Source organism: Hemiscyllium ocellatum, chromosome 10, assembly GCF_020745735.1.
Source record: "Hemiscyllium ocellatum isolate sHemOce1 chromosome 10, sHemOce1.pat.X.cur, whole genome shotgun sequence".
Lineage (NCBI taxonomy): Eukaryota > Metazoa > Chordata > Chondrichthyes > Orectolobiformes > Hemiscylliidae > Hemiscyllium > Hemiscyllium ocellatum.
In genome coordinates, this window is record NC_083410.1 from 99946622 (window position 1) to 99972957 (window position 26336).

Consider the following 26336-nt stretch of genomic DNA (forward strand, 5'->3'; position numbering starts at 1 on the left):
AGAGAGAGAGATTTTGTCCCTGAATAGAAAGTTTCGACTGTTAGTTCTCCCTAAAGCCCATTAATATCGTGCTTTGGGGGAAACAATGCTCAGATCAATATATACATTTCTCAAAATAGAAGAAAAATAGAAGAGATTGTGTGTGTGTGAGAGAGAGAGAGAGAGAGGAGGAGGAAGAGGAGAGAAAGAGAGAGAGAGAGAGACAGAAAGTATTTGCACCCGGAATACTTTGAAAACTGGTGAAATTCCTTGTAAGAATTCAGTGTGAAACTTTCGGTCAGACCCTCACTGCAATTCTCCATTGATGACAGTGTATACGAGGAAGGAAGACAACCTGCACCAATCCTTTCCCCCTCTATGAAACTATACCGTGGATATTCCACCCCAACCATTCCCCAGCCGGTTGTTGTAAGAATAGTAATTGTAAAATAGTTAACATGCAGATGGATGTATTCTGAAGAATATTGCATTGTTTGTAACCTGATTATATCGTAATTGCAAGCATGTAATGGGAACAGTCTCACCTTGTAACCTCCAAAAATCTTCCAGCTTTTCCTTTGGGAAAAGCAATGCATTGGTGACTGAAGCATTGTTTTGCATGGACGCTGTTGAAATTATTTCATTACTGCCGGGCAGTTGATCTTCTGGTCAAATTCCACAGTTAATTTCGGATAATTTCACAGACTCCCTTGTTTCACAGACTCCTTGTGAAGCCTGATTGCCATGTTACAGGAAGCTTAGGAGTGGGGCCAGTGGTGGTGACAATGCACATCTCGGCCAATATCGTTTAAATGTTTCATTTTGTCCCTGAATAGAAAGTGTAGGTTCTCCCTAAAGCCCATTAATGTCGTGCTTTGGGGGAAACAATGCTCAGATCAATGTATACATTTCTCAAAATAGAAGAAAATAAAAGAATCACCATGGAAGTTTTTGTTTTAAGTTTGAAGTAAAATGCGATCAATCATTTTATTATAAATAGATGCAATCCGCAAAGTGGAACTCTTCGAAATCCAACTTTGATGATACTAATTTTTCTTCTCGTCCTGCAAAATAATATTGAACTGATTCTGCCTCTTTTTAGAGCCATGAACAAACACGGAATCATACAGCGCAGAAACAGACCTGTCGGTTCAACCTTACCAAACTAGACTCGTCCCACCCGCCTGTACTTGGCCCATATCCCTCCAAACCTTTTTCTATTGTGAATTTATACAAATGTCTTTTAAACGTTGCAACTGTACCTGCATCCATCACTTCCGCTGACAGTTTATCCCACACACGAATCAAGGTCCGTACCAAAATATTGCCGCTCATGTCCTTTTTAAATCTTTCCCGATCACCTCAAAAAATGCCCCCTTAGTTTTGCATTCCTCCACCCGAGGGAAAAGACTCTCCTTATCTATACACTTCAGTATTTTATAAACCTCAAAAATGTCACCTCTCAGCCTCTTACGCTGCAGCGGAAAACAGTCCCAGACTTACCAGTTTATTTTTATATCTCAAAACGTCCACCCCCGTCAACATCCTGCTAAATCTTTCCTGAACTCTTCTTAGTTTAGTAATAGCTGAAAATGTGTTGCTGGAAAAGTGCAGCAGGTCAGACAGCATCCAAGGAGCAGGAGAATCGACGTTTCGGGCATGAACCCTTCTTCAAGAATGAGGAAAGTGTGCCAAGCGGGCTAAGATTCTCCTGCTCCTTGGATGCTGCTTGACCTGGTGCGCTTTTCCAGCAACACATTTTCAGCTCTGATCTCCAGCATCTGCAGTCCTCACTTTCTCCTTAGTTTAATAATACCTTTCCTACATCAGAGTGGCCAGAATTGCACACAGTACTCCTGAAGTGTCCTCAGCAACGTCCTGCATAATCACACAACATGGTGTCCCAACTTCTGTACTCAAAGGTCTGAACAATGAAGACAAGCATGCTAAATGTCTTCTTAACCCTCCTGTCCACTTGAAATGCAATTTTCAAAGAACTACGTACCTGAACCCCTAGTGCTCTACAAATACTACCCAGGGCCCTATCATTAAAGTCATGTCCTTGTTTGTGTTATCAAAATGCAATACCTCCCATTTACCCAAATTAAACTTCATCTGCCACTCCTCAGCCCATTGGCCCAATTGATCAAGACCTCTTTGCAATCTTCTTCGCTGTCCACTGTACCGTCAATTTTGGTGCCATCTGCAAAAGTACTTACCATGCCCTCCTACAAATTCTCATCCAAATTATTTATATAAATGACAGGCAAAAGTGGACCCAGCGAAGTAATCGTACAGTTCAATGCTACTTTCACAAGCGGTGGCTCACGGTTTAATTGATGGATATGTACTTAGATCATATAATGCCAACTCTAGCATCCGACAGCCAAAGCAGACTGATTACCATGATACGTATTTCCATATTTGTGTAATTATACAGCTTTCATACTTTGTTTAAGTATTACATCATTAAAAAGTCGCTGAACGTTCCTGCTAACTTCAGGGTTTATAATGTGTAACTTTCCAACGTTCAGACTAAATTTTCGATGGGAGTTAGAGTGGACCCAATCGAAGTGAGGTAAGTGTTTCGGGAGGATGGGGGGAACTGAGTAAGACTTTTGCGTGTACTTAAACAAAAGCCTGTATTAGCTGGCAAAAAAATGTTATTTCTTCGAACAGGGTGGTGATTGGGGGCTGCGCTACTGTCAGCATCGATATACCCGGGTGTTTTATGCTGTCGTGAATTGCAATCGCAATTTCTAGCAATGCAGTAACTGCTGCCCTCCCTCCTGACATTGAGGAGTTGCCAAAAAGGCGGAAAGTCTGAGAGCGGAATGAATCATTTCTGTTGCAGGCCAACCAATGGGGAGAGGAGAGAGCCAGCGACAGGCTAATGAGAACTGCGCAGCGTGACCATCCAGACTGACGTGGAAAAACGCGTAAAATTGATCTGGACTAACTACAGCCTCTAGGATATACAAATTTGCCCTAATCGGGTGAAGATCACCTTGTGTCTAGCTTGCAACCCCGTCTGAATATTGTTCCCTCTCCACTCGACTGCTCCATTGACGGAAAAGCATTGTGCGTGTGTTTTTTGTGTGTTTGTGTCTATCCGTCTGTGTGTGTGTGTGTGTGTGTGTGAGAGAGAGAGAGAGAGAGCACGGCTACAGCCTCTTAGCTCAACTCCATTTCCCAGGTCAGACGATACCAAGAAAAGGGGGGAAAAAAAGCTATCAGCCATTGCAAAAGGAGGATTGTTATTTTCTCTCTCTCTCTCTGTCACCCTTCCTTCCCCTCCACCCCCCCCCCCACCCCCACCTGCAAACTCAAAAAAGGAAAGATTGCGGAATACTTCTCGCTTCGTTGGGCGATGGGTAAGCAGCGAACTCCTATTCGCATGGTTCAGTGGCGCGAGTTTGATAACAGAGCAGGGAACTTGCTCTGTACACGCGAAGGATCAGGACTGGGGCGAGAGAATTCTCGCCGCTAAATGATTCGACTTCGGGGGTGGGGGGACGTTTTTACACATGGGAAGTGGGGAGAAAGGGCAAAACTAGCCCGTTTATTTGATTACAAAGGTTGCGATATTGGCTAAATATTGAAAGGGGGAGAGGGGAGAGCTGAGATTAATGGCAACAATCTGAATTACAAACGGATAGGACTTGTTTCTGAAAAATAAGGTAGTGTGTGTGTTTTTGCAGCGTTGTAAATGCTCATAGTAAGGGAAGAGGGGAAATCTGACATAATTGGATGGGTGTTGATAATATGGAAATACTAGAGCCCAAAGTGCACCACTTTATAGTTAATTATAAGCCCCCACCCGCGTGGACTTGCGTCGCAAGCTGGGGTTTTATCATTTGCTTCAAAACTTGCCGGAGGAACTCTCCGCGCCGCAGGCTGTTGAGTTAAATATGACTAAATGTGTTGTCTCTTCCCGTTCCTACCTTCCTGCCCCCGGCAGATCAGACGTACGGAGAGGTCAACCAGCTGGGGGGCGTCTTCGTGAACGGGCGACCCCTGCCCAACGCCATCCGCCTGCGGATAGTGGAACTGGCTCAGCTGGGCATTCGGCCGTGTGATATCAGCCGCCAGCTGCGGGTCTCCCACGGCTGCGTGAGCAAGATCCTGGCCCGGTACAACGAGACGGGCTCCATCCTGCCGGGAGCGATAGGAGGCAGCAAGCCCAGGGTCACCACCCCGACCGTGGTGAAGTACATCAGGGAATACAAGCAGGGGGACCCGGGCATCTTCGCCTGGGAGATCCGGGACCGGCTGCTGGCGGACGCGGTCTGTGACAAGTACAACGTCCCCTCGGTCAGTTCCATCAGCAGGATCCTTCGCAACAAGATCGGCAACTTGTCCTCAGCCTCCGGTCACTACGAAGCCCACAAGCAACTCACCCCCCAGGCCGCTCTGCCTTACAACCCTCTCTATCAGTACTCCTACCCCGGGCACATGTCCCCGGCCGCTACCAAGGTGGGCAGCTCCGCCGGCGTCCCGGTGCCCGGCCACGTTGGCATCCACAGGACCTGGCCGTCCGCTCACTCCGTCACCAACATCCTCGGGCTCAGAAGCATCGTCGAGCAGGCAGGTGAGTGCTGCTTCCAACACCCCCCCACCCCCGCCCCTCTCTCTTGGTTTCCAACGGCCTGAAACCGGGCAGAAACAAAGAAAGATTGGGGCCGCATTGTGTTTAAAAAATTACAAATGGACACACACACACACAAAACGTAAACATTTTGATAGCATATCCAGGATTGATTTGTGACCTTGCTTCTCTTCTGTTATTCGAAAATGCACCAATAAACCTACAATTGTAATAAAAAGCAGCAAATGACAGATCTATGATTACAGCAGATATTTGCCAAAGCACATTAATGGATGAATCTTGTTATCACAGGACGACTGGCCAAGAGGAACAGGCCACAACACAGCGTCTGATATTTATTCCCAGTAAATCCATCCTCTAGGCCTCTCCTGTAACCTGTCAATAGCTTAAAATTAAATTGAGCCACTTCTCCGAGTATAATGGTGGGTGACATTCCTCCGACTAACATTAAACAACAAAGCTTCCCCCCCCCCTCTGTTTCCTCATCTGACCCTCTCTGTGTAGGAAGCGCCCTTGCGGCCTATACTTCCCACTTTATCTGAGCCCCGTGTCCCTGCCTCAATGAACCTTCCTCCTGACTTGTCTTCCCAAACAAAAACAAGAACCTTTTTTTTAGCTGAAGTTTAAACTCATTGCAATCCCTTGTTAGTGTTTTTTTTCTCTCCCGTGGAAGACGAGAAAAAATGTGCATTAAAATAAAAGTCTAGAAGCAACGTTGAATGTTGATAGATTGTGGAACTCGTCCGAGATAATACTCTTCAATGTTGACAGTGCTGCAGAGCCAGCCCTGTACAGGATTTGCTGTTTTGCTGAGCAGACTGATATATAATAGGTCTGCCTTCATTTATACCAACCCACTGCATTTGAACGGCTTCTGACAATCTAAACAACACAAGTCGTACAGATAAATTGTCTTTTTTTTTAAAAAAAAGCATAGTTTTATGCATGAACACGCATGCATGACATGAATTATGCTATTAAAGACTGGGAGAGAGGAAGATTGTGGTTAAAATGCATTTGGAGAGACATCCAAGTCAATGTTACAGCGACATTTCCACTGCACCAAGGACTGAAAATACAATTCGGATCTGTCTGGTACAGGGTACGCGAAATGTGACAGGGTGTTCACGCGCAATGATAGTTTTTAATTTGTTCTTGTTTTTTTTAACGCGCATTTTAGCCGTTCACGGTGGAACGGAGACTTCCGTCTATCAGACCAAGATGGAAGACTGGAACAACGTCAATCGAGCTGCTTTCTCATCAGCTCAAAGTGTCAACGGGATTGAGAAGCAGGCGATAGACCCGGATCTGAAATACCCTCAGGTACTGACCTACACCCACCCCTTCTCCCCTCCCCACATGTTTTCACATAATGAGTGATGTCTTCCTATTCTCTCTGTGTGCCTCTCGCTCTGATAGCAACTAAACAGTGAAAACAAACTCCGTGTTTGTTGTATTCCAGCCTCCGTCTGGCTTGCCAGCTGTGAGCAGTTTTGTTCCTGCATGCGCTGTGGGCCCTTACCCTTCGTCCAACCAAGTGCCGGGTTATGGAGTATACAGTGGCCCTGGAGCCGGCTACATGAGTGGACATCACTGGCAGTCCCAGAGCAGCGGCCTCTCCCAGTCGGCAGGGCCCGGGATTACCATGCACGGAGGAGACATTCACGCACCAATGCCCTTCAAACACCTCTCAGCCAGAGAAGGTAAATGGCTTCGCTCGTTAACACGGGGGCCACGGTCCATTTCCTCTAAAATAATGCTGAGTCGGACCGATCGAAAGCAAAAATGAGGGTGTTTTCATGACATCTGGAATGAAACAAAAGTAGCTGATTGAAAAAAAAGGGGCAAATTTCTTAGTGCATCTTTCCAGGTAAGAATTGTTAAATCGAAGTTAAAACAAGTGATACGGGTTTCCTTTTGATACCAGGGCCCATTCGCGTAATGCAGAGCAATAGAATGAAATAGCTGTTTGTCAGAGCACCATGTAAGTGAATTTGTGGAGTTTCAGCGGGTCTCAAAGTCCATTTTCCATGTAGGAAGCAGTTATTCCCCACTCTTTGAAGTTGTTCAATGTGCCCTTTTCAGTCAAGGGACCGCGTTTCTGTGGCGGCGGCTTTGCTGCAAAATGCGTTTGCTTTCATTCGACTCTGGGAATGTTGCTTATTGCTCTTGGAACAGTTACAATCTAAAGGCAATTATATTTTCCAAAAGCTGCTTTTGTTTCATTCTAGAGTCCCACCAATCTATACATACGGTGCGCAGAGGCAGCCTATAAGGAGCTGTGTTACTGTGGGTTGATGTTGGATTCTCACGTAGTATTTCAGCTGAAAATGACAAGGTGTGCATTATTGATTCATAAGTTTTTGTGCTTTTTTTGTACCCTATTATCAGTCAGACGTTGCTCAGCGGCTACTGCTAGTTAAGAATCAGTCTTTAATCAATTCGAGGCCTTTGAATAGAGTTGAGCTTTCATTCCAAACTCTTATTGTGCAGACACTTAAATTTCATGCTTGAGTCTTCTATAGAGGCAGCTAAAAGCTAAAATGGTAACGATAAAGCAACGCCACCAATTTACTCTCAAATCTCCCGCCAGGACTGACCAGTTCAATGTAGGAGCAAATTACTGCAGGTGCTGGGATCTGAAAAAAAATGCTGGATCTCACAGCCTGATCTCTCTGCAAGGGTGCTGCTTGACCCGCTGTGATCCCCAGCATTTTTTTTTGTTTTCTGACCAGTTCCATGCCTGTCCGGACAGGTTCCATGCCGAGTGTAACTCCTAACTGAAGATGGCGTTCACTTATTTTGTGAATTAGATTCAGTTAATGAGAATATGAAGTGGATAACACGGTCATCTGACGCAGAACTTTCCAGTTCTTAAAGTGCTCCTTATCCACGTAATTTGCTATCTTTTGAAAGCACACCTCGCTACCCCCATGTAAGGCAGTGTCCAGTTGCAGTTTACCCCACACCTTTCTGCCTCACTGTTAGTGCAGATTATCTACATGTCTTGTTACCAATTAATATCCTGAACTGTCTTGACACCAATTAATACTGAGCCGTCTTATTTCAAACTATATGGCCAATAATGTATTTTATTTACCTCTTCTGACAAACCATATGCATTTCTATCGACTTCCCAACATGTTCAACATGTCCCAAATCAACATTCAATTTTCCAGCACTGCTGGCGAAGAACAAAAGCTCTCGCCCAAAATTCCAATTATTTCCAACTACTTGCAATATATTGTCTACAGTACTTCGCGTTTGTAGCGATGGTGTCGAGACGTGAGAACCTGCTTTAATTAGTTGAAACCAATTGGCTTTATTTATCCGGCACTATTTCATTCCCACACTCCAGAAGAAAAAAAAATCTGCTATTTAGACCTTGAGCTCTAATATTTAAAGGATTGCACTCTGGTAGTTAAACGCACATATGTGACAAGCTGCCACAGTTGTCTGTACTGTGAATATTTAGAATTTTCCTGTGTGCATTGCAAATAGATGCCAATTGAGCTAACCGAGGTGGCAAACATTAAAAAAAATGTGATTTTAAGTTATGAAGTCCACTATTTCCTTTACTTTGTTTTCTCTTTGACCAGCGTTAGATTTAGGGGCTACTGTTAATGATTGAGACTGGCCCATTCACCAACTGACGACCTTTCCTGGCCAAAGCCAATCCCTGCATTTACAGTCAGTGTGGGAGCTGCCTTTGATTTCTGTGGTCAAATCATCGCAGCGTTCGTTAAAAACATCTGGTCATATTGAATGTGACAATGCAAAAATAAAATGCCCGTTAGATTAAAAAAAAAGTCAGTGGAGTTAGGACTTACAGAGGAAATATTGAAGGTCAAACAAATGAAGAAACGGTTTGAATTTGAAACTTTTGAGCAAGTGAACTGTTTTTGTATTCGGAAGCACCAAGTAATTGAGTGGGTAAGGCAGCAACTTTAACACTCCCGCGCTGCAGAAGTACGTGTTTCCAAATGTTTAAATGTAGTGCTGGGTTCAATTTGCTTTTACTTGTTGCTTCTGAATGCCTTGGTCCAATGCGTTCAAGGAAAATTAGTGAATATGAACAATAATGGAAAGGAGCCTCGAGCTCGGGCCCAGCAGCTAATATTTAGATTCTGCTCAGCATCCTAACCTTTAGATGATTACATTCTCCATAAACTGCATGTGAGTTTTTTTTCGGTTGGGGTTGGGATTCATAATCGAGAAAACTAGGATACATTTCGCAGTAGTAATTTAATATTTGCACATGCTAAAGCAAAAATGTCAGCGAGTCCTTATAATCCAGAGGGCGCTTACTTCATTTGCAAAGCTAACTCAGATAGATGCATTCCCGCGAGAGACTCAATTTGGATGCCTCGGGTACTGATAACTCTCTTAAAAAAACACACACACACAATTTATCCCAACTGTGTGGAATCGGAGTCTTGCTCTGAGCTAAAGCAAACGCATCAACGACGTTGGATCTCACTGCCAATTGTCGAGTGATTTCAGGGCACCAAATTGTGGGGAGATGGGCTGACAGATATCGGGCTGCTAATCTCGAATTGTACATCTGTGCAAGAAACGATTTTCTAAGCAAATCCGGTGAACACACAGGAAGTATGGAAGGTGCATTATGACAGGGCAAGGTGAGAGTGCAGAGGGATGGCACCTTGTTTTTGCCACTTACCTGAATTTATGTCATTAAAATTATTTTAAAAACTAGATTGTTTTGCTCTGACAATTAAAATGTCCTTCCCTTCGCCTGTCTGTCGTAAATTAATACTGTAGTGTAATTCCCCAGTGAGCATGCAATCCCAGGTAGCAGAGACAGACCGTCTCTCTTCAGATTAATAACGATGTGGAGGTGCCAGTGTTGGACTGGAATGGACAAAGTTAAAAATCACACAACACCAGGTTATAGTCCAACAGGTTTATTTGGAAGCACTAACATTTGGAGCGCTGCTCCTTCGTCAGCTGATGATTTTTAACTATACAGTATTAGTAACGAAATGGGGCTTCTTGACACATATATGCCATTAGGTGCCTAGATCAATCGAATCTGGAATCACATTCGCTCTGTCATGTTGGCGAACTTGCCTGGCTAGCAGAGTCCACAGGAACTGGAGTTCGACTCTTGCGCTGTGCAGAGGTGGACAATTCTGAATTTTCCCCTTCCGCATCTCAGTGTTTCACTTTCCAACCACAAACCAATGCTGTCCTTTCGATCCTCACAAGGCGAGAGATCGTTTTTGATATTGTTTCGTTTTCCTGAAAACAAGGTGTAGGCGTCGTTTTGCCTCCATTAAACAAATCGACTCGTTTTCCGAGTAAATAGATTAACACCAGAATAAAGGTGAAACACCGTGTGTTAGTCGATGATAGAAACAGTTAAATGAAAAGCGAGAGAAACACGAAAATGCTGGAACTGCATAGCAAGACAGTCAATATGCACCAGAGTTAAAAATCACACAACACCGAGTTATAGTCCGGGCTATAACCTGGTGTTGTGTGAGTTTTAACTTTGTACACCCCAGTCCAACACCGGCATCTCCAAATCATAATATCCAACAGGCTAACGTTCCCATTGAGATGCTGACTCTCCTGTTAGGAGGTTTGATACTAAATGTGAATATCAGTCTCAGATCTGGGCATTTCACGCAGATGCAGCTGTTTTAAAATCAGATACCAAACAAAAAAAAAATGCCGCAGCAAAGGGCTCTTTAGATTATTAAGAAAATATTTGCAACCGCATTAGGGATTAACCCATAAATTCAATTTTAGCTTTGAGATCCAGTTTCCATATTTGCTGAATAGTTACATATTATTGGGGAAAGGGATACTGTGTATTCTAATCATCGCATTACTGACAGTATTTCCACTTCTAATAAGTTACCATTCTGAACATGCGAAATGTACAGCTTTTGGGGCAAAGTAATTTGAATAATATAGTAATTTGAATAATATCAAGATATTTGTTGGCGCATGAATATGTCTGGGCTTTAAAGGAATCTTAATGAATTCTCCTTATTAAGTCCTTTGGTCATCCTTGCCTCGTTCAGTTCAAGTTTCAGATAATTTGATGTAGTGTTAACTATGAGCTAAACTAAAACAAAGCTGCTTTGTCTGAGTGAGCAACTCGCAGGTCTGAATTGTCAAGGCTTTTTATTCCGCTCTCTCCCTGCTTTTCTTTCAGCGTCAGAGAGAAAACCCGTGAGCCCTGTTAACAAACCCCCTGAACCTCTTAGCAGTGCGCACGGCCTCTCAATCCCAGCCTCCAGCACGTAAAAGACAGCCCTCCCTCCCACCACACACTTAACCCCGAGCGTAACACCAACGATGGTGCCTTCTTTCAAGAAATAAACGGAGTTCCACAGGAGATCGAATGAACGATAAAAGCTTCCTTCCAGGAACTTTGGGACTGCTGTTTTATGTCATTTCGGTTTTAAGGAACATTTGGGAATAATCAAAGATATATCGAAGACGACGTGCAGCGAGGTGATGGGGAGACAATGCTTGGACCCGCTAAAGGCATTTCTGTCCCCTTACCGCCAGTGAATGACAATTCCTCAAGTTCAGACGCGGTGTTGGTGACGGGGAGGCCGATCTGTTTTGATCTTGTTTCATATATTTGTGAAATGTCGAGAAATCATATTTGTATTGTAGCTGATAGGAATATAAGCCATAATATAACCAAAAAAAAAGAAACCCGATTTTACTGTTCATTAATGCAGGCTTCGCCCACAAATAGAATACTACCCGTCCCCATACAGGCAATGGGAGACTTCCTCAATAATGTATCATGTGTTTGAATATAGCTTTATAAACCCAGACCCTTGGCTAACGCATACAGATATTGGTCGGCGCCACAGACCATGTGAACAAGTTGTGAACATTTTGATGTATATCCGAGACTGTAAATGTACAAATATTTTTGCCCCCCGCGGTCCATTTTATATTTTTATATTTTGAATTTAAAAATGCATTTATGTTGAAATAAAACAACCATCAAACCAGACGAGAAATGCATCATACCTCTGTGTGTGTGTGTGTATGGGGCGACTGTTACTTACCATTTGCAGCATTATTTGTTTCATTATTGAATTGCCAATAACAAAAAGGGTCAACAGTGAATGAGACAGAGAGAGAAAAACAACCCACTTTCTTGGTGCACAGAACTCCTCGTCCTATTTGGTTGTTTTTTCTCCCCTTCATTCACTTTATTCCGTACATCCGTTAGCCCAAGACTTAATTCCAGTTGCCACACCACACGACCACCTGTTATGTTGACAGAATCAGCACAGCAATTACATAACATGACATTCAGAAAATAAATACGACGTAGAGGTGCCAGTGTTGGACGGGGGTGGATAAGGTCAGAAGTTACAGGATAGCAGGTTCTAGTACAACAGGTTTATTTGAAATCGTGAGCTTTCGGAGCAGTACTCCGAAATAACCCGATTTATTTGGAGCAGTACTCAGAAATAAACCTGTTGGACTATAACCTGGTGTCGTGGGATTTGTGACCCAGAAAATAAATATGTAGCACTTCAGATTTCACATTATTTAGTTTCAGCCAGACACTTACTATTTAAAAAAAAACCTTTTGTTTACTTCTGTTTTGTAGAGACTGTGTACCTCCATGTATTTTGACTAACTTATTTTGTTATTTCGCAAATGTATAGCCAATCAGACAAGAGGTTAGTGACAAGATTTTTGCGAAATGCTAACAATTTTCAGAGAGTGTGATGGGAATCGTTGTAACTTCACCTAATATCTGTATCTTTCTCAGGAAGCGCCCCTTTGCTTTTCTTTAAAGTTGGAACGATGACGATAAGGCTCAGACCTGGGCTGTTTTATTACTGCCCTGGATTGCCCCATACAACATGTAAACACGTTAACAGTCAAAAGTACTACCAAGAGTTATAATTTGTATAGGAGAAAGTGAGGACTGCAGATGCTGGAGATCAGAGCTGAAAATGTGTCGCTGGAAAAGCGCAGCAGGTCAGGCAGCATCCAAGGAACAGGAGATTCGAAAGGCTTATGCCCGAAACGTCGAATCTCCTGTTCCTTGGATGCTGCCGGACCTGCTGCGCTTTTCCAGCAACACATTTTCAGCTTATAATTTGTATATCACGGTCTATGCGCTTGTTTGAATTCATTGTTTTACATCTGTTTTGTCTTCCAATGACTAAATTTCAGCGAACCAAAGTACATAATCGCAACTAGAAGAATGAAAACAGCTCTAATAGTTAGTATTGTTTGTGATCAACCCTATCAGTTCAATATCTTACTTGTCGGAGGACGTGGCCTCAAACAGTTTGTGTTTATTACTCTGGACACAGACCTCTAGTCTATACTATATCTGTGCTATCGAAAGCTCCCACTAGCTATTAGTAGGTTTTAGCATTCTGTGATTATATGAAAAGCATCTGCACTGACGATATGAAAATTTTGGTTTAATTTATGAATGTCCACAATAAAAAAAATCCTCCAGTGTACATCTGCTGCATTGCACTTGGCAGAAGTGTACAGACCTTCCTGCGTACAGACTCAGATTGCGCTACCTCTTCCGTCTGTTGTGTTATTCACAATTCGTATAATCCAACAATCTTCCAATAACGACCAATATAAATTACGATTGACGCTTCTTAAAAATGCTTGTTCTCATACTTGCTAACTGTTGATGAAAGTACCATCAGAAAACCCTTTCTTAAAAGTGACAGATATCCAAATCGTTTCAGATTTTTGGAGAAAATTGGAGTTAGATTTTTTTTCTTTTGACAGCATCATTTACATAATCTCACAGTAACGCTATGCTGTGAGAATTTCTGGCAGATTCGACCAGCGAACGGGGTAAGCTGAAATGTACCCTTCCGACAACAAGTATTAGTGGTGTTCTGCATGGAGGCATGTCCTAGCGGGGTAGCACTGCTATTAATGTTCAGTAACATAGGAAATGAAACGTTCCCACAACAGACATGACAATTTGCCGCATGTTAAAATACGTGCATACTGTCTGAATAGTAAGTGTGCTAGCCTTGTTTAAATAAGGAGTACTGTTAGATAAAATAGAATATAGCTATAGCTGGGTGGGGAGTCCAGAACTAGAGGATTTAAGGTGAGAGGGGAAAGATATAAAAGAGACCTAAGGGGCAACCTTTTCACACAGAAGGTGGAACGTGTACTGAATGAGCTGCCAGAGGAAGTGGTAGAGGCTGGTACAATTACAGCATGTAACAGGCATCTGGATGGGTAGATGAATAGGAAGGGTTAAGAGGGATATAGGCCAAGTGCTGGCAAATGGGACTAGATTAGATTCGGATAACTGGTCGGCCTGGACGAGTTGGACCGAAGGGTCTGTTTTCGTGCAGTACATCTCTATGTCTCTATGACTATCATTGGCAACAGACGAATCATGATGACATCTGGCGCTGCTTGAGGTGAGACCTAATCGAAAGCAAAGACAACCTTTCTTTTCCTGAGGCTGTTAACCTTCATTTAAAGAGCTCTGTGAGTTGGAAACAGGCGTTGCAGGAAGCTCAGGCACATATAATCATTTCTGGGCTAACTTACAAATCCACCAGACGCAAGCATGCCTAGCTGGATATTGTTTTTCAGATTCTTTAAGCTGAAGGTATAAAGCAGTTTGCAATTGGGAAGTTAGAAGGATGGCTCATTTAAGTTGAAGTCCAGTGAGGCTGTCAGAACAAGATTTGGGAAGGTCTGCTCTGCCCAAATCTTGTTGTAAAATGTTTTATTCAAGCGAATAATCCTTGGTTTAAAATTAATCCTTGTTTGCAAAACCCTCCATGCCTCAGCCCTCTCTATCTTTATAACGTATTTCAACTCCACATATCTTCAATATATCATGACACTTCAATTCAGGCCTTTTGAACATCACTGATTTTAAATATTGGTGGCGTACCTACAGTTACCTGGGACCTGAAGTCTGGAATACCCTCCCTACACCTTTTTACCGTTTTCCTCCTTTAACCTACCTTTTTGATAAAGCTTTTGGACACATGCTGTCTCATTGCGTGGCATGGCATCATATTTTGTTTTATAGTGTTCCTGTGAAATACCTAGGGACATTTTCTTATCAGAGATGCTGTATAAATGTAAGTTGTTGGTTGTGAAAATTTATGTTCTCCCACTGCAGTGTGCCTATAATAACTTTGTTAGCTGGGGTTAAGTCTCCTACTGTTATGCATGCAGCATTTAATATTACCTTGAGCTCCAAAAATTATGCTATTCATATTGTACAGAAAATTCTGGCCACACAATAAAAGCATTATAATTATTTTGAAGTATTTGCTAAATATTCAATATTATATGCTTTTCTCTCTATCGAAAATACTTCATTATTTTCCGGTGCTTAGCATAATAAACCATAGCTGTATTTTAGGATTTAAATAATGTCAGCTAGGAAGAAGACGTGAAACTGTTTCCTTTATACGTAGTTACAATGTTTGATTAATCTTTATTCAATTTGAACAGGTATGAGCCCATAATCTACTACTGTTGCAATACTGCTCTTGGCAGGTTGATGGGATTGAAGCACAATACTAGGAGATGGTAGCATTTAATTGCATGTTGCACTGACTACATCTGATTTGGAAGGTCTTGGTTATGGTACAGGCTTTGCAAAATGTCACTTTCCAAGTCGATAAATCCCGCATTTTAAGCACAAAATTCGCCAAAATGTATATTTGAAAAATCAAACAATAATAATGGGGAAAACTTCGTGTGAACTAAATATGTGCAATCATAAAGCTTCTATCTTTCATCAGATTAATTCAGGTTAATAGAAATGTTGTAGGAAGTATGAAGTGTTTTAAAAATGTGGTCTAACATTTCATTCCTAACATTAGCTGTTTTAATTACTGGGCTCCTACACATGCCATATAACACTTAATTGATGAAAAGTGATGCCACAATTCATAATTTATAGCATTTTACACATTCTCTTCATTATTTTTGCAAAATTAGTTACTGATTTTATTTTTGCCTTTAAGTTACTTTGACGATTGCTTTCTCTTTCAGCTTGTGGACCATAGTTACACTGTCTTATATTTCTGATTAGGGAAGCAGTTATTCTATCATATCAGCACATTGGTGAGTGTGAGAGGACAGAATATTATTCACGTTGAACAGTCCGATCATATATCGTCCTTGTGTCTGCCAATATAATATATTTGCATAGACCCATAAATATTTCAACCATCTCACTGACATTCTTATTACTTCTCCATTAACCATCACGGCATTTGCCTCTGTCATACAACATGAAAATATATTAAAAATCAAAAGCATTGGGTTAACCTATTTGAATGTTTCCTGGGACAGCAGAAATTCACAAAACATACGTATTAATTGAATGTAAATGAAAACTCTGGAGTTCAATAATTAAACTCGATTGTTCTCCTACACTGGAAAATGTAGCAAATATTATTTCTCGTTGTGAAAGTTATCATTCAGTTCACCATTTTCAATTTTTGTCAATTATTGACTTATATTGTTTAGAACATGGGAATGTGAGGATTATGCACTGAGAATTGTTACACATATGAGGTTTAAGATCTGAAGAAGTCTTATTACTTGTTAAATGTTAACCGTTTCACTCTCCACAGATACTGCTAGACCTGGTGAGTTTCTCCAGCACTTTCTGTCATTATTGCAGGGTTTATAAGGTTGTTGTGTTTCAGTCCTCTGTCCTTAATTTGGGGTACGAGGGAACGGGTGAATGGGGTCATGTGACCTGTTAAGAATTCTGATCCATAGCAAGTTTGTGTGGCTTGATTGCTCAAAATTATAGAGGAAGGCCAGGTTTTCTGACTGTGAAGAAAGTACAAGATATTCACATTTGTAAGCACTGACCAGATGGACCGTGCTGATGTGAATAGACTACTGTTTTTCAGTTCCGAGGAGGCACTAGAATTGTTAGGTTTTGTAAATGGTTACAATTTATCCAAAAAGAGTTGAGGTGTGCATGTGAAAGCTGCCTCATATTAATACCTGGATATAAGGCGCGTGCGATTAGCATTGGTTCCCCAAATACGCCAAAGTTCACAGACAGGGTCAATTCGCACGAATCAGAGACAGAGCAAGAGAGAGACAGAGGCAATATGTTTCTGTCATCCACCAGACAAAATGTGCGAAGGAGCTTTAACTGGGCTTCAAGAGATCCGAGTCACAGACGCTTAAACGAAGCTGGCAAATTCAAATAGCTTGAGGTAGAGGGAGGGATCTCCAGACCATACAGGGAAATCAGTTTAAGAATAAAAACTACTAAGCTAGATCAAGAAAAAAAAGTAAGAATCAGTTTGGACCAGTTCCCGAAGAATGAAGCGGTACTTAACGGAAGACGTAGAAAGCAATTTGTTTGTTAATTTAAATACTAATTAGGGAATCTTTTCGACTGTTAAGCGTACAAATTGCCTGCTGAAATAATGCCCTGTCGTCAATGTTGCATTTAGTTTGTGTATTGTAGGTAAAGGACTTGATATTTTACATCAAGTTAGGAGATCCTTTTAGCTACTCAGCGAAAGTTTCAATTTCCTTTAAGCAGTTATCAGTCTCTCTGGGGATTGTAACAGAATCCAAAGTGTGCTTTGTACAAACGCAGTCTCTGAAAATTGGAACATCTGACCAGGAATGTTCTGCTCAACGCAATGCTAAAATACTACAACAATATTTTTTTCTTTTGATAATATTTTCCGTGAAGCAGTCAAACTTTTACGTGCTATTTCACTACTTAGCATCTCTCCTAATACTTTACATCTTTAAATTGAGTAATGATTCAGTACGACAGTGCAGTATTGTCTGTATAGGCACTAAGCCATTATGGCACAGCAGGATGCCATGAATGTTACTTTTCGTACTGTTTAACCATATACTGCCCCAGAAGAACATCCCGCCACGATATTAAGACATTTCAATATTGGGCCAGTCACTTTGTGTCCCCTGCCTGTGGCAAAGTTAAATCATTTCCTCCTGATTTTCAGGCTTTCCGATTGCCAGATTTTATTGCCTTCTTATCTACCCACATTGTCGATGGATAAATGTTTGCATGCATGTGATATTACAATGAAAGAAAGGAACAAGTTAAGTCATATGTCACGTTCATTTGCATGCACATGCATAGAATAAATTTCCAAGAAAATGCAATTGAAATTTGCTATTTTTTTATAGCTTTGGAAACATAATCAAAATAGAGTGGTCAAGTTACAAAACAAAATCAAAATTTAGAGTATCCCTGTTATAAGGCAGTTAATGCAATTTATATTTTGAGAAGTAAACACTCTATGGTTTCATTAGTTAGAATCATATTTGTTATTGGATGATCAAACATTTTTGGCTATCTCTGATACACAAGCACGTCAAACGAAATCCATTTAAAGTGGCTAGTGTGGAGTTATATACTGAACACATTGACACTGCTTCTCAGTCAGGGATTCTGCATCAGAGAATTTCAAATGTAACACCGAACCATCTCTGCTCATTAGCCTGAAATTGACAGAGAACATTTAAAAAAAAATATCGTTAATCGCACTTTAAGGTAGTTGATCTTGAAACTTTTCAAACTTGGCTATCAGATAGGAATACGTCAAGGTAAGTCAGTGGAAAGCGTCACATTCCTGCCATTTACAGGGCGTTTTTTTTTGTCTCTGTGTAGGTGGATGCAGGAACAGAAATGTAGTTCAGGAGTGGAGAGGTAATCTGACTTGGAAAGGCCAGGAGGCGAAAAATGATAGAAATCCCCCATTGGACGTTGCGTGGGTGTCGGCCACTAGCAGTGCGGTGAAAAGTCCGATTTCATCAGATCGTCAGAATAAAGCAAACAGTCCAGCCCATGCTTCCTCCAATATTTAAACTGACCTCGTTGTGGAGAAAAGTTCTGCACCAAGCTCCCACAGCCTGGAGTGTCAGTTGCAAAATTCTCTTTCCAAAAGGTTTGTTGCCCTGCGCAGTTGCTTGCCTGAGACCATTACGGCCATGTTACCGTGCCCTTCATAAGACAGAGCTCGCAAGGTATATTATGAGTTTGACAGTCGTGCACATCTGAAACACATCTGCATCAACACAAAAGCCAGAAATGTAATGGCAGAGTAAGTGGATCATTCCCGCGCTGTTGCCACCCATCAATACTTTGACACCAAAGCAGACAGATGGGTCGAAGGAAATTTGCCTCCTCCAGTCAAGGGGTGGTGGGGGTGGGGAAATCAGTTGGAACGTTGGAAAAGTATTGCACCTTAGCTTGCAACTCAAATTCCCAAAAAGAAAATTAACTTTTAATTCCAGGAAAGTAATTCACAATAAAATGCTCCATTACAATTTTGTATCTTAATAGCTCTTCCTACGCACTTGCGAATTACGCATTTGTGACATGTTTTCTTGCTGGCTGTTTTTTTTTTGTAATTTGAGGGACTACACAAGAAAGCTGTACTTCATACAAGAGAATCTATAAACTGACCAAGGCAGCACCTCTGTTCAGAGTGGCTAAAGTGAGGAAAACAAAAATTAAATTCAGAACCTGCATATCTGATCGACATAGTGTTTGAATAGAAATGAGAAACATTCCCACATCAAATAATTGCATATTTGTTATATTTTTGTTGTATTTATTACATGCTGAATCTAGAGTCAGTAATGAGCTTCTTAAAACCGAGCTTTTCTAAATAAGATGTTTCCTTATGGTAATGCAATAAGTAATGGTTCTAAAATAATTTTCCACCAGAATTTTATTGCTAAAATAATCAATAATCCAAGCGTCTCAAACATGTAAAAGTTGTCTTGTTCTATTCCTCTCTCAGCTTTTAAAAACTCCATTTCCAATGAAACAAAAAGACTTGCATTTATGTAGCACTTTTCATGACCAGTATTCAAAATATTTTTATTGCCAATGAAATTCTTTTGAAATGTAATCATTATTATATTGTCGAAAATCAAGCAGCCAATTTGTACTCAATAAGTTTTGTCAAATGATAATGTGATGGCAACGAGACGATATTTGAAACCTTTCCCCCTCAGTCAGAAGAAACGAACATTTCTGCTTGCAAGTTCAAAGGTCGATCGCACACAGTTATAGAGTCATAGAGTCATAGAGATGTACAGCATGGAAGCAGACCCTTCGGTCCAACCCGTCCATGCTGACCAGATATCCCAACCCAATCTAGTCCCACCTGCCAGCACCCGGCCCATATCCCTCCAAACCCTTTCTATTCATACACCCATCCAAATGTTGCAATTGTACCAGCCTCCACCACTTCCTCTGGCAGCTCATTCCATACACACACCACCCTCTGTGTGAAAAAGTTGCCCCTTAGCTCTCTTTTATGTCTTTCCCCTCTCACCTTAAACCTATGCCCTCTAGTTCTCAAGAATCGAGTGCCTCTGACAGATTTTGACACGACATTTACTATGAGCTACCGTGTTGGTAAGTTCCCCCTTTTTAAAGACTCAGCTGCAGATCCAATAAACAAAATCTCTCTATGACCATCGCTCGCAATGCATATGCTGCAAACGCTGAGCAGCACTGCGGCTGTGCACTGGTCTCATGTGGTGTGGATCAAGAGATATTGTCCACCTCAATAAGTTGTTTTTGTGATGTTGACTGAGGGGCAAGTACTGCCTATGATGCTGGTGGCAACCCCCCTGCTCTTGTTTGAAATAGTGTCTTTCCCTTCAACTCCAGAAGGCAAATGTAGCTTTGGCTGAACATCTCATCTGAAAGGCATCACCTCTGATAGTGCAATATTCCATCTGCAATACATTGGAGCATCAGTTTTGATTTGTGTATTGAAGACTTGGAGAGGGACATGAATCAGGAATCTCATGATACAAATGCCAAACGAGCCACAAATGAACTGAAAGAAGACTCTTCATTTGTTGTCAGATAATAAGACCCACATGTTTTTATTTTGGCCTGATGATGGTATCCTTTTAAAATGAACAAATAAGTTTTATACAGAAAGTGAGGACTGCAGATGCTCGAGATCAGAGTCTAGAGTGTGGTGCTGGAAGGACACAGCAGATCAGGCAGCATCTGAGAAGCAGGAGAATCGACGTTTCGGGAATTAGCCCTTCATCAGGAATCGGTTTTATGTATTAATATTAGTATTTAATGTTTAGTATTTAATATTACCTCCAAAAAATGATCCAGTAAATAACTTTACAAATGCAGATATTGTTGTTAGTGTCTAATTCTCTTAAAATAAAATGTAACATTTTTCTACCATGAACGCATTGTGAGAAATCTCATCATTCAACAGTCGTTAGCGTATGACTTCTGACAGAGGGTGCCATCTGCACGACTGAATATATGACATTGAGCTATCCATAATATATTCAAAGCTTATCAACACTCTTCAACATAAATTCTTTCAACAACATCCATAAAGAAACTTGCCTACATTGAGGTACCACAATGTAATGACACACTTCTGTTCGTGGTGGTGCTGTGGCACCTCAATTTTGAATTTCTGGGTTCCTCAAACTGTACTGCATAGAAAACCATATTCTGCCACTAATTTAATTCCTCTGTTTAACAAACTGGCATAGCCTTGTAAAAGTATCACACAGCATTACAGAATGTACATGTTTAAAATAGGGAAAGGTTTCTCCCTGGATAATCTGAACAAACTATTCCGTACCTTCTATATTTCTCCCTCAACGTACATTTGTTCTTCACTGTTAGAAAAGTTTAGAGATCTGCATTTCACTCAGCCAAAGTATCTTTCATCTGGAAGTCTGACCAAGTCAAATTTCCCAGCAACCAATCAAGCTTTGTCTTCTGCTGGCTATGCATGTTTTAAAGAAAATTTCCTCCAGCGCTCTGCACACTTTGACTGAACAGTATTTCCTCCAAACCACAGAAGACCATTGGAGATTAACCAATATGAACCAGAAGCCGGAAAAATTGGGAATAGACAGTAGGTTAAATACTATCTGTCGCAATGAGATAATATGATGTTTCGGCGATGTAGCGGATATGAACATCTCTGGAACCATTCTGTTTCTATTTAAAAATAAAACCCAAAAAATCTGTGGATACTGTGCATCCGAGTTCTGAGGAAGGGTCATCCGATCTGAAACGTTAGCTCTGATTTCTTTCCACAGATGCTACAAGACCTCCTGAGTTTTTCCAGCAATTTCTGTTTCTAGTTCTATTTTAATTGCTTGTTTTTTTCTGTTCAATCAATGTGCTTTTGGAGAAGCTGATTTGCGTCATAAATAGTGAAAATAAATTGATACACATTCCGGCATTTGCAAAAACATAACGTCGGAGGTTAGTTTAGACTTCTCACATTCTTGTCTGCAACCAAACTGCTCAGCTGAGTGAAGCAACGGGAGGGATTTGATAACTGTGATGGCAGTCTTGCCCAGTAATTGGAGAAACGATCAGAGAAAGGGTTGGAAGTGAGCACAGAGGGGTGGTTTTCAGTTGACACCCCTCTTCCCGATGCTGGGTGCTTCGATTTGGCATAGAGGCCCATTCTCCACCTAGAGACTGCTGGCGGTTCGCTACGTGGCCTCTATTGGGGGCAAATTCCCCGCCTGTCACTGCATTAATACGAAAATGGTAGATTGAGGCCCTGAAGTGGTACCTCAAGTGGCATCCAGGCAGGAAGGGCATCCTCCACCCTGCCCACCTTGAGCTTTGTTTAGGGGGTAGTTAGGAAGTTGGTATGATCTCCACACTGAAACCGCTGGCTTGGCCAAAAGACCTCGTTTGCCTTGGGAATGGGTGGGGCTTTCTATCCTGCGTGTGCCAGGTCCCAAACTGTGCTCAAAATTGGGCTGGGAAAATACAGTTATAATTTTGAAAGTAGACACTGATTACCCTGTGCCATGTGATCATGAGATCATCAAATGTGTGCCACATAATTAGCTCCATATTTCCGCCCTGCAGTACCTCCTTTCGAAATCAAAGAACTGCCATTCCGCTTGCAGATTTCTTTTGAATATTTTCGCTTTAATGTAAATGGTGATGGCATCTCTTGGGAACTGGGCTTGGCAGAGTCACTGCTCTGAGCCAGCACTATGTACTTACATGGCTGGAATACAGTTGTTACAAAAGCATTGAGTTAATTACTTTCTGTATTAAAGCTCTCATCACGCTGCTGTCGTCAGTAAGTAGTGGTGCCAGCAGCAGCCGTCATTTAAAGGGAAGTGGTTAAAAAAATCACTTAAACAAACAGATGTGTAACAATTGATCAAATCTCACTGCAGATGTCTGATGGAGGGGAAGAAACCTTCTGCTTTCAGATAGTGAAGCAGAATTGATTTCTCCTGGTTGCATTGCTCCAAGCATTTGTATATTCATGGGATTGCAGGGCAGACTAACGTGCTAGTGCTGCTGGCTTATGAATCAGGAGGCTGTGAGTTCAAGTGCCACTCCAAGATTTAAGCAGAATCTCAACATTGGTACAGCATTGAAAGTACACCATTGGCAGAGGCCCTGGATTTTAGATGAAGTGTTAAACTGACGTCCCTCTCAAGTGGAAATGAAAGTTCCTTGCATTTTTGAAAGAGCAGCAGAATTATCCTGACTGATTGTTACCATTCAATCAACATTATAAAAAATAATTCATTATGCTGCTTCTCATTGCTATTTGTTGGAATTTGCTGCACACAAATGATTGTTTTCTTCCCCTAACTTAAAGCAGTGATATCATTCTGAAGTACCTTATTGCCTTTGGAATGTCTGGTGGTCATGTATATAAATGCAATGCTTCATTTAACGCAATGATCAGGATTCCCTTTTTAATAATGTGATGATGCTGTGGCTTTAAGAGGTATGTTTTGTCCTGAGTTCTTTTAGAAAGAAATTGGGAGACAGGTACTGATCAGGCAATGAGAAGATAAACAACTTTTGAATCTTTGGGCTTTTTTTTAAAAGTTGGAACAACAGAAGCAGCCTGATTGTGTGTGATCAACCTCCCACCCACAAAACCAGGGATCTTAGGTTTAGCTTTCAGCAGTCACTGCTGGGGTCTTGAAGAAGTGGAAGATATCTTTCCCTCTCTTGTTTACAGCCAATAGCTGGGGGTACCCTTCCCAGGCTGTTGGATTGCATGCAAGACAAATCTGTGTTCTGGATTAGGTTTTTGCCAATGGTGTGTTTATGGGCTGTTACTGCATTGGAACAGTCAATTCATAATAGTTATTGCATCTCTTATTCTGTTAAAGCTTTCCAATAGATTGAAGTTATTCCAAGTTCTTCTTTCTTTTGCTGCATTTTAACTACAGTGTTTGAATAAATTGTGTTTCACTTAACGTCAAGTAGTTTGACCAATCAAATTGCAACTGAAGCACAGCACTTGACATTTACCTTTCAAATAAGAAAAAGTTAGGGTCGAGGCTACCTTCTTCATATATTTTGAGGAAGTCCGGTCTGATCTATAGCAATAATGAATGTGAAGGATGTTTGGAATTTTAATTTCAATAGAATTTGGTATCGGCTAAAGTACGTGGATGTTCAGCATACCTGTATTCCAAACATATGTTTCTGATTGCAATATTATCCAGGAAAAATAAGTACAAGGCAGTAAATTGAAGATGTAGGTCTGGTATGCAATTCTTGCCAATATGCTAAACATGAATCTAAACCTATCATGGGTGCAAATCAAAGTTGCATGGTAGCATATATGCTAAGCTAAAATATAACAGATCTGAGAAACAATTCTATTTGATGACTTCAACATATAGCTGTTATGTATCAAGCTGAAAAATATACCAGAAGACATAAAATGATTGACATTAAACATCTATTATCTTTATAAGCAGGCAGGATATGAAACAGAAGTTGGTTAAAAAGGCACTTCAGAAATGTAGGCGCCGGAGGAGTTCAAACAGTTGCACAACTGCAAATTTACCCAAATGCATTTTTTAGGATCAAACCATGACAAAAGATGCATCACAAATACATAATTTTGGCAGGAAACATTGCGTGTCTAACAAGCATTTAAGAATCACTGTAAATTAGAGAACAACAATGTTTTGAAATAAATAAACTTCGTCAGTTTCCATGAAATTTGAATGCACGTACTAAGTACAATTCTTTCTTCCCTCGAACAAAGAGATACAGTTGAGAATTTTCTTATATATATTATATTATTCACCTTGGATAAACTTATTAAGTGCTTTGTACTTTATTACAATAGTGAAACTTCAAATGTGGCCCATCCTGAGACAAACTTTAATTTACACTGGCTGTTCAGTTGCCTTTATAAATTATTTTATAGGTTTAACTTTTAAGTCCTGTTCCCAATAATTGTATTCTGGTGGTTTTCACATTGGGGTAAATATTTCAGTTCTGGCAATTGGACTGTGGGTCTGGGTGCACTGCAAACATTAGAGTTGCACATCTTACCAACATATATTATCCATGGCCATAGGATATCCAAATCGCAACTTACAACTGAAATATTTACCAGATTTTAAAATACTTCACATAGTCACTGGAAGGGCTTAACTGCATTTACTCATGTAGTTGATAAACTGAAGGACGACACTTGGGTACCTCCATATATGTGCTCAAAACTTACAAGATCCTTTATAATGTCTTTTAAATTCAGATCTGCTGTAGATATTTTCTCAATTTCAGTGGCATTTGTGTTTTCTGAAATAAATTTCTCTGGTTCACCTTTATTTGCATTGTCCTCCATCCACTTATCTGGTAACAGGGCCTGGGAGATTTATCTTTATTCTGTCAAGGAACATGGGTGCCATTGGCAATACCAGCATTTGTTGCCCTCCAATAATTGCTCTATAACTGAATGGTTTGGCAGGCCATTTTAGAGGCTAGTTAAGAGTTAACTGTATTGCTCTGGGTTTGGACTCACCTGAAAGCCAGACTAGATAAGGATGGCTAGTTTCCTTCTCCATATGACATATGGTGAATCTGATGGACGTTTGCAAGAAATTATGACAATTGTCATGGTCAATGTTATTAAGACTACCTTTCATTTCATTAATGGAATTTAAATTTGAACAGTTTCTATGGTGGAATTTAAACACACATCCCCAGAGCTTTAACTCAGCTTTCAGATTGCTGGTCCAACAACATTACCAATACACCACTATCAACTCAACTTAATTTCACTCTCTGACACAGGTGTAATTCTTGAATCTTTTGCATAGGGAATAGGTGAAAATAAGTAGTGCCAAAGTTTGGTTCCATTTGTAAACTAAATTATTAGACAAAAAGTTGAAATTCACAGAGTGACAGCTAGGAATTGTGCCACTTAGTTGGAATCTAGATTTGTGCAATGCTGTAAACTGAAGAACATGCATTGATATTCCATTGCAGTAGGTTATTTTACTTCAATATTGTAACCTCTCTCCAATCTGTTTTAAAGTTTCAGAATGTGGCACGGTGGCTCAGTAGCTAGCACAGCTGCCTCACAGCACCAGCGTCCTCGGTTTGATTCCCGCTTGTCTGTGTGGAGTTTGCGTATTCTCCCCGTGTCTGCGTGGGTTTCCTCCCGGTGCTCCGGTTTCCTCCCACAATCCAAAGATGTGCAGGTCAGTGAATTGGCCGTGCTAAATTGCCCACAGTGTTAGGTGCATTAGGTAGGGGTAAATATAGGGTAGGGGAATGGGTCTGGGTGGGTTTCTCTTCGGAGGGGCGGTGTGGACTTGTTGCGCTGTAGGGCCTGTTTCCACACTGTAGAGAACCTAATCTAATCTAAACTGTATTATTCTCCCTTCACAGCACTGTTCTCCCTGACTACCTGCATGAATGCCTCAT

At 41.1% G+C, this 26336-nt stretch overlaps 1 protein-coding gene across 4 annotated transcripts; it reads left to right on the forward strand.

Moving 5' to 3' along the window:
• The first annotated feature begins 2787 nt into the window (after positions 1-2787).
• On the forward strand, positions 2788-20823 carry LOC132819875 (paired box protein Pax-1-like). Of its 4 annotated transcripts, none has more exons than XR_009645131.1 (6): positions 2788-3353; positions 3941-4570; positions 5769-5911; positions 6051-6291; positions 18258-18534; positions 20277-20823. XR_009645131.1 is itself a non-coding variant. In XM_060831800.1 (5 exons), the coding sequence occupies exons 1-5, from the start codon at positions 3350-3352 to the stop codon at positions 18452-18454; spliced, it is 1215 nt and encodes a 404-aa protein (XP_060687783.1). In that variant the 5' UTR covers positions 2788-3349; the 3' UTR covers positions 18455-20823. The 4 variants fall into 4 exon arrangements, 2 of the variants coding, with proteins under 2 accessions (XP_060687783.1, XP_060687784.1); XR_009645132.1 differs by lacking the exons at positions 18258-18534; positions 20277-20823 and adding exons at positions 6820-6926; positions 10776-10863 and having other exon boundaries at positions 2798-3353; XM_060831800.1 differs by having other exon boundaries at positions 18258-20823.
• The last annotated feature ends 5513 nt before the right edge of the window (positions 20824-26336 follow it).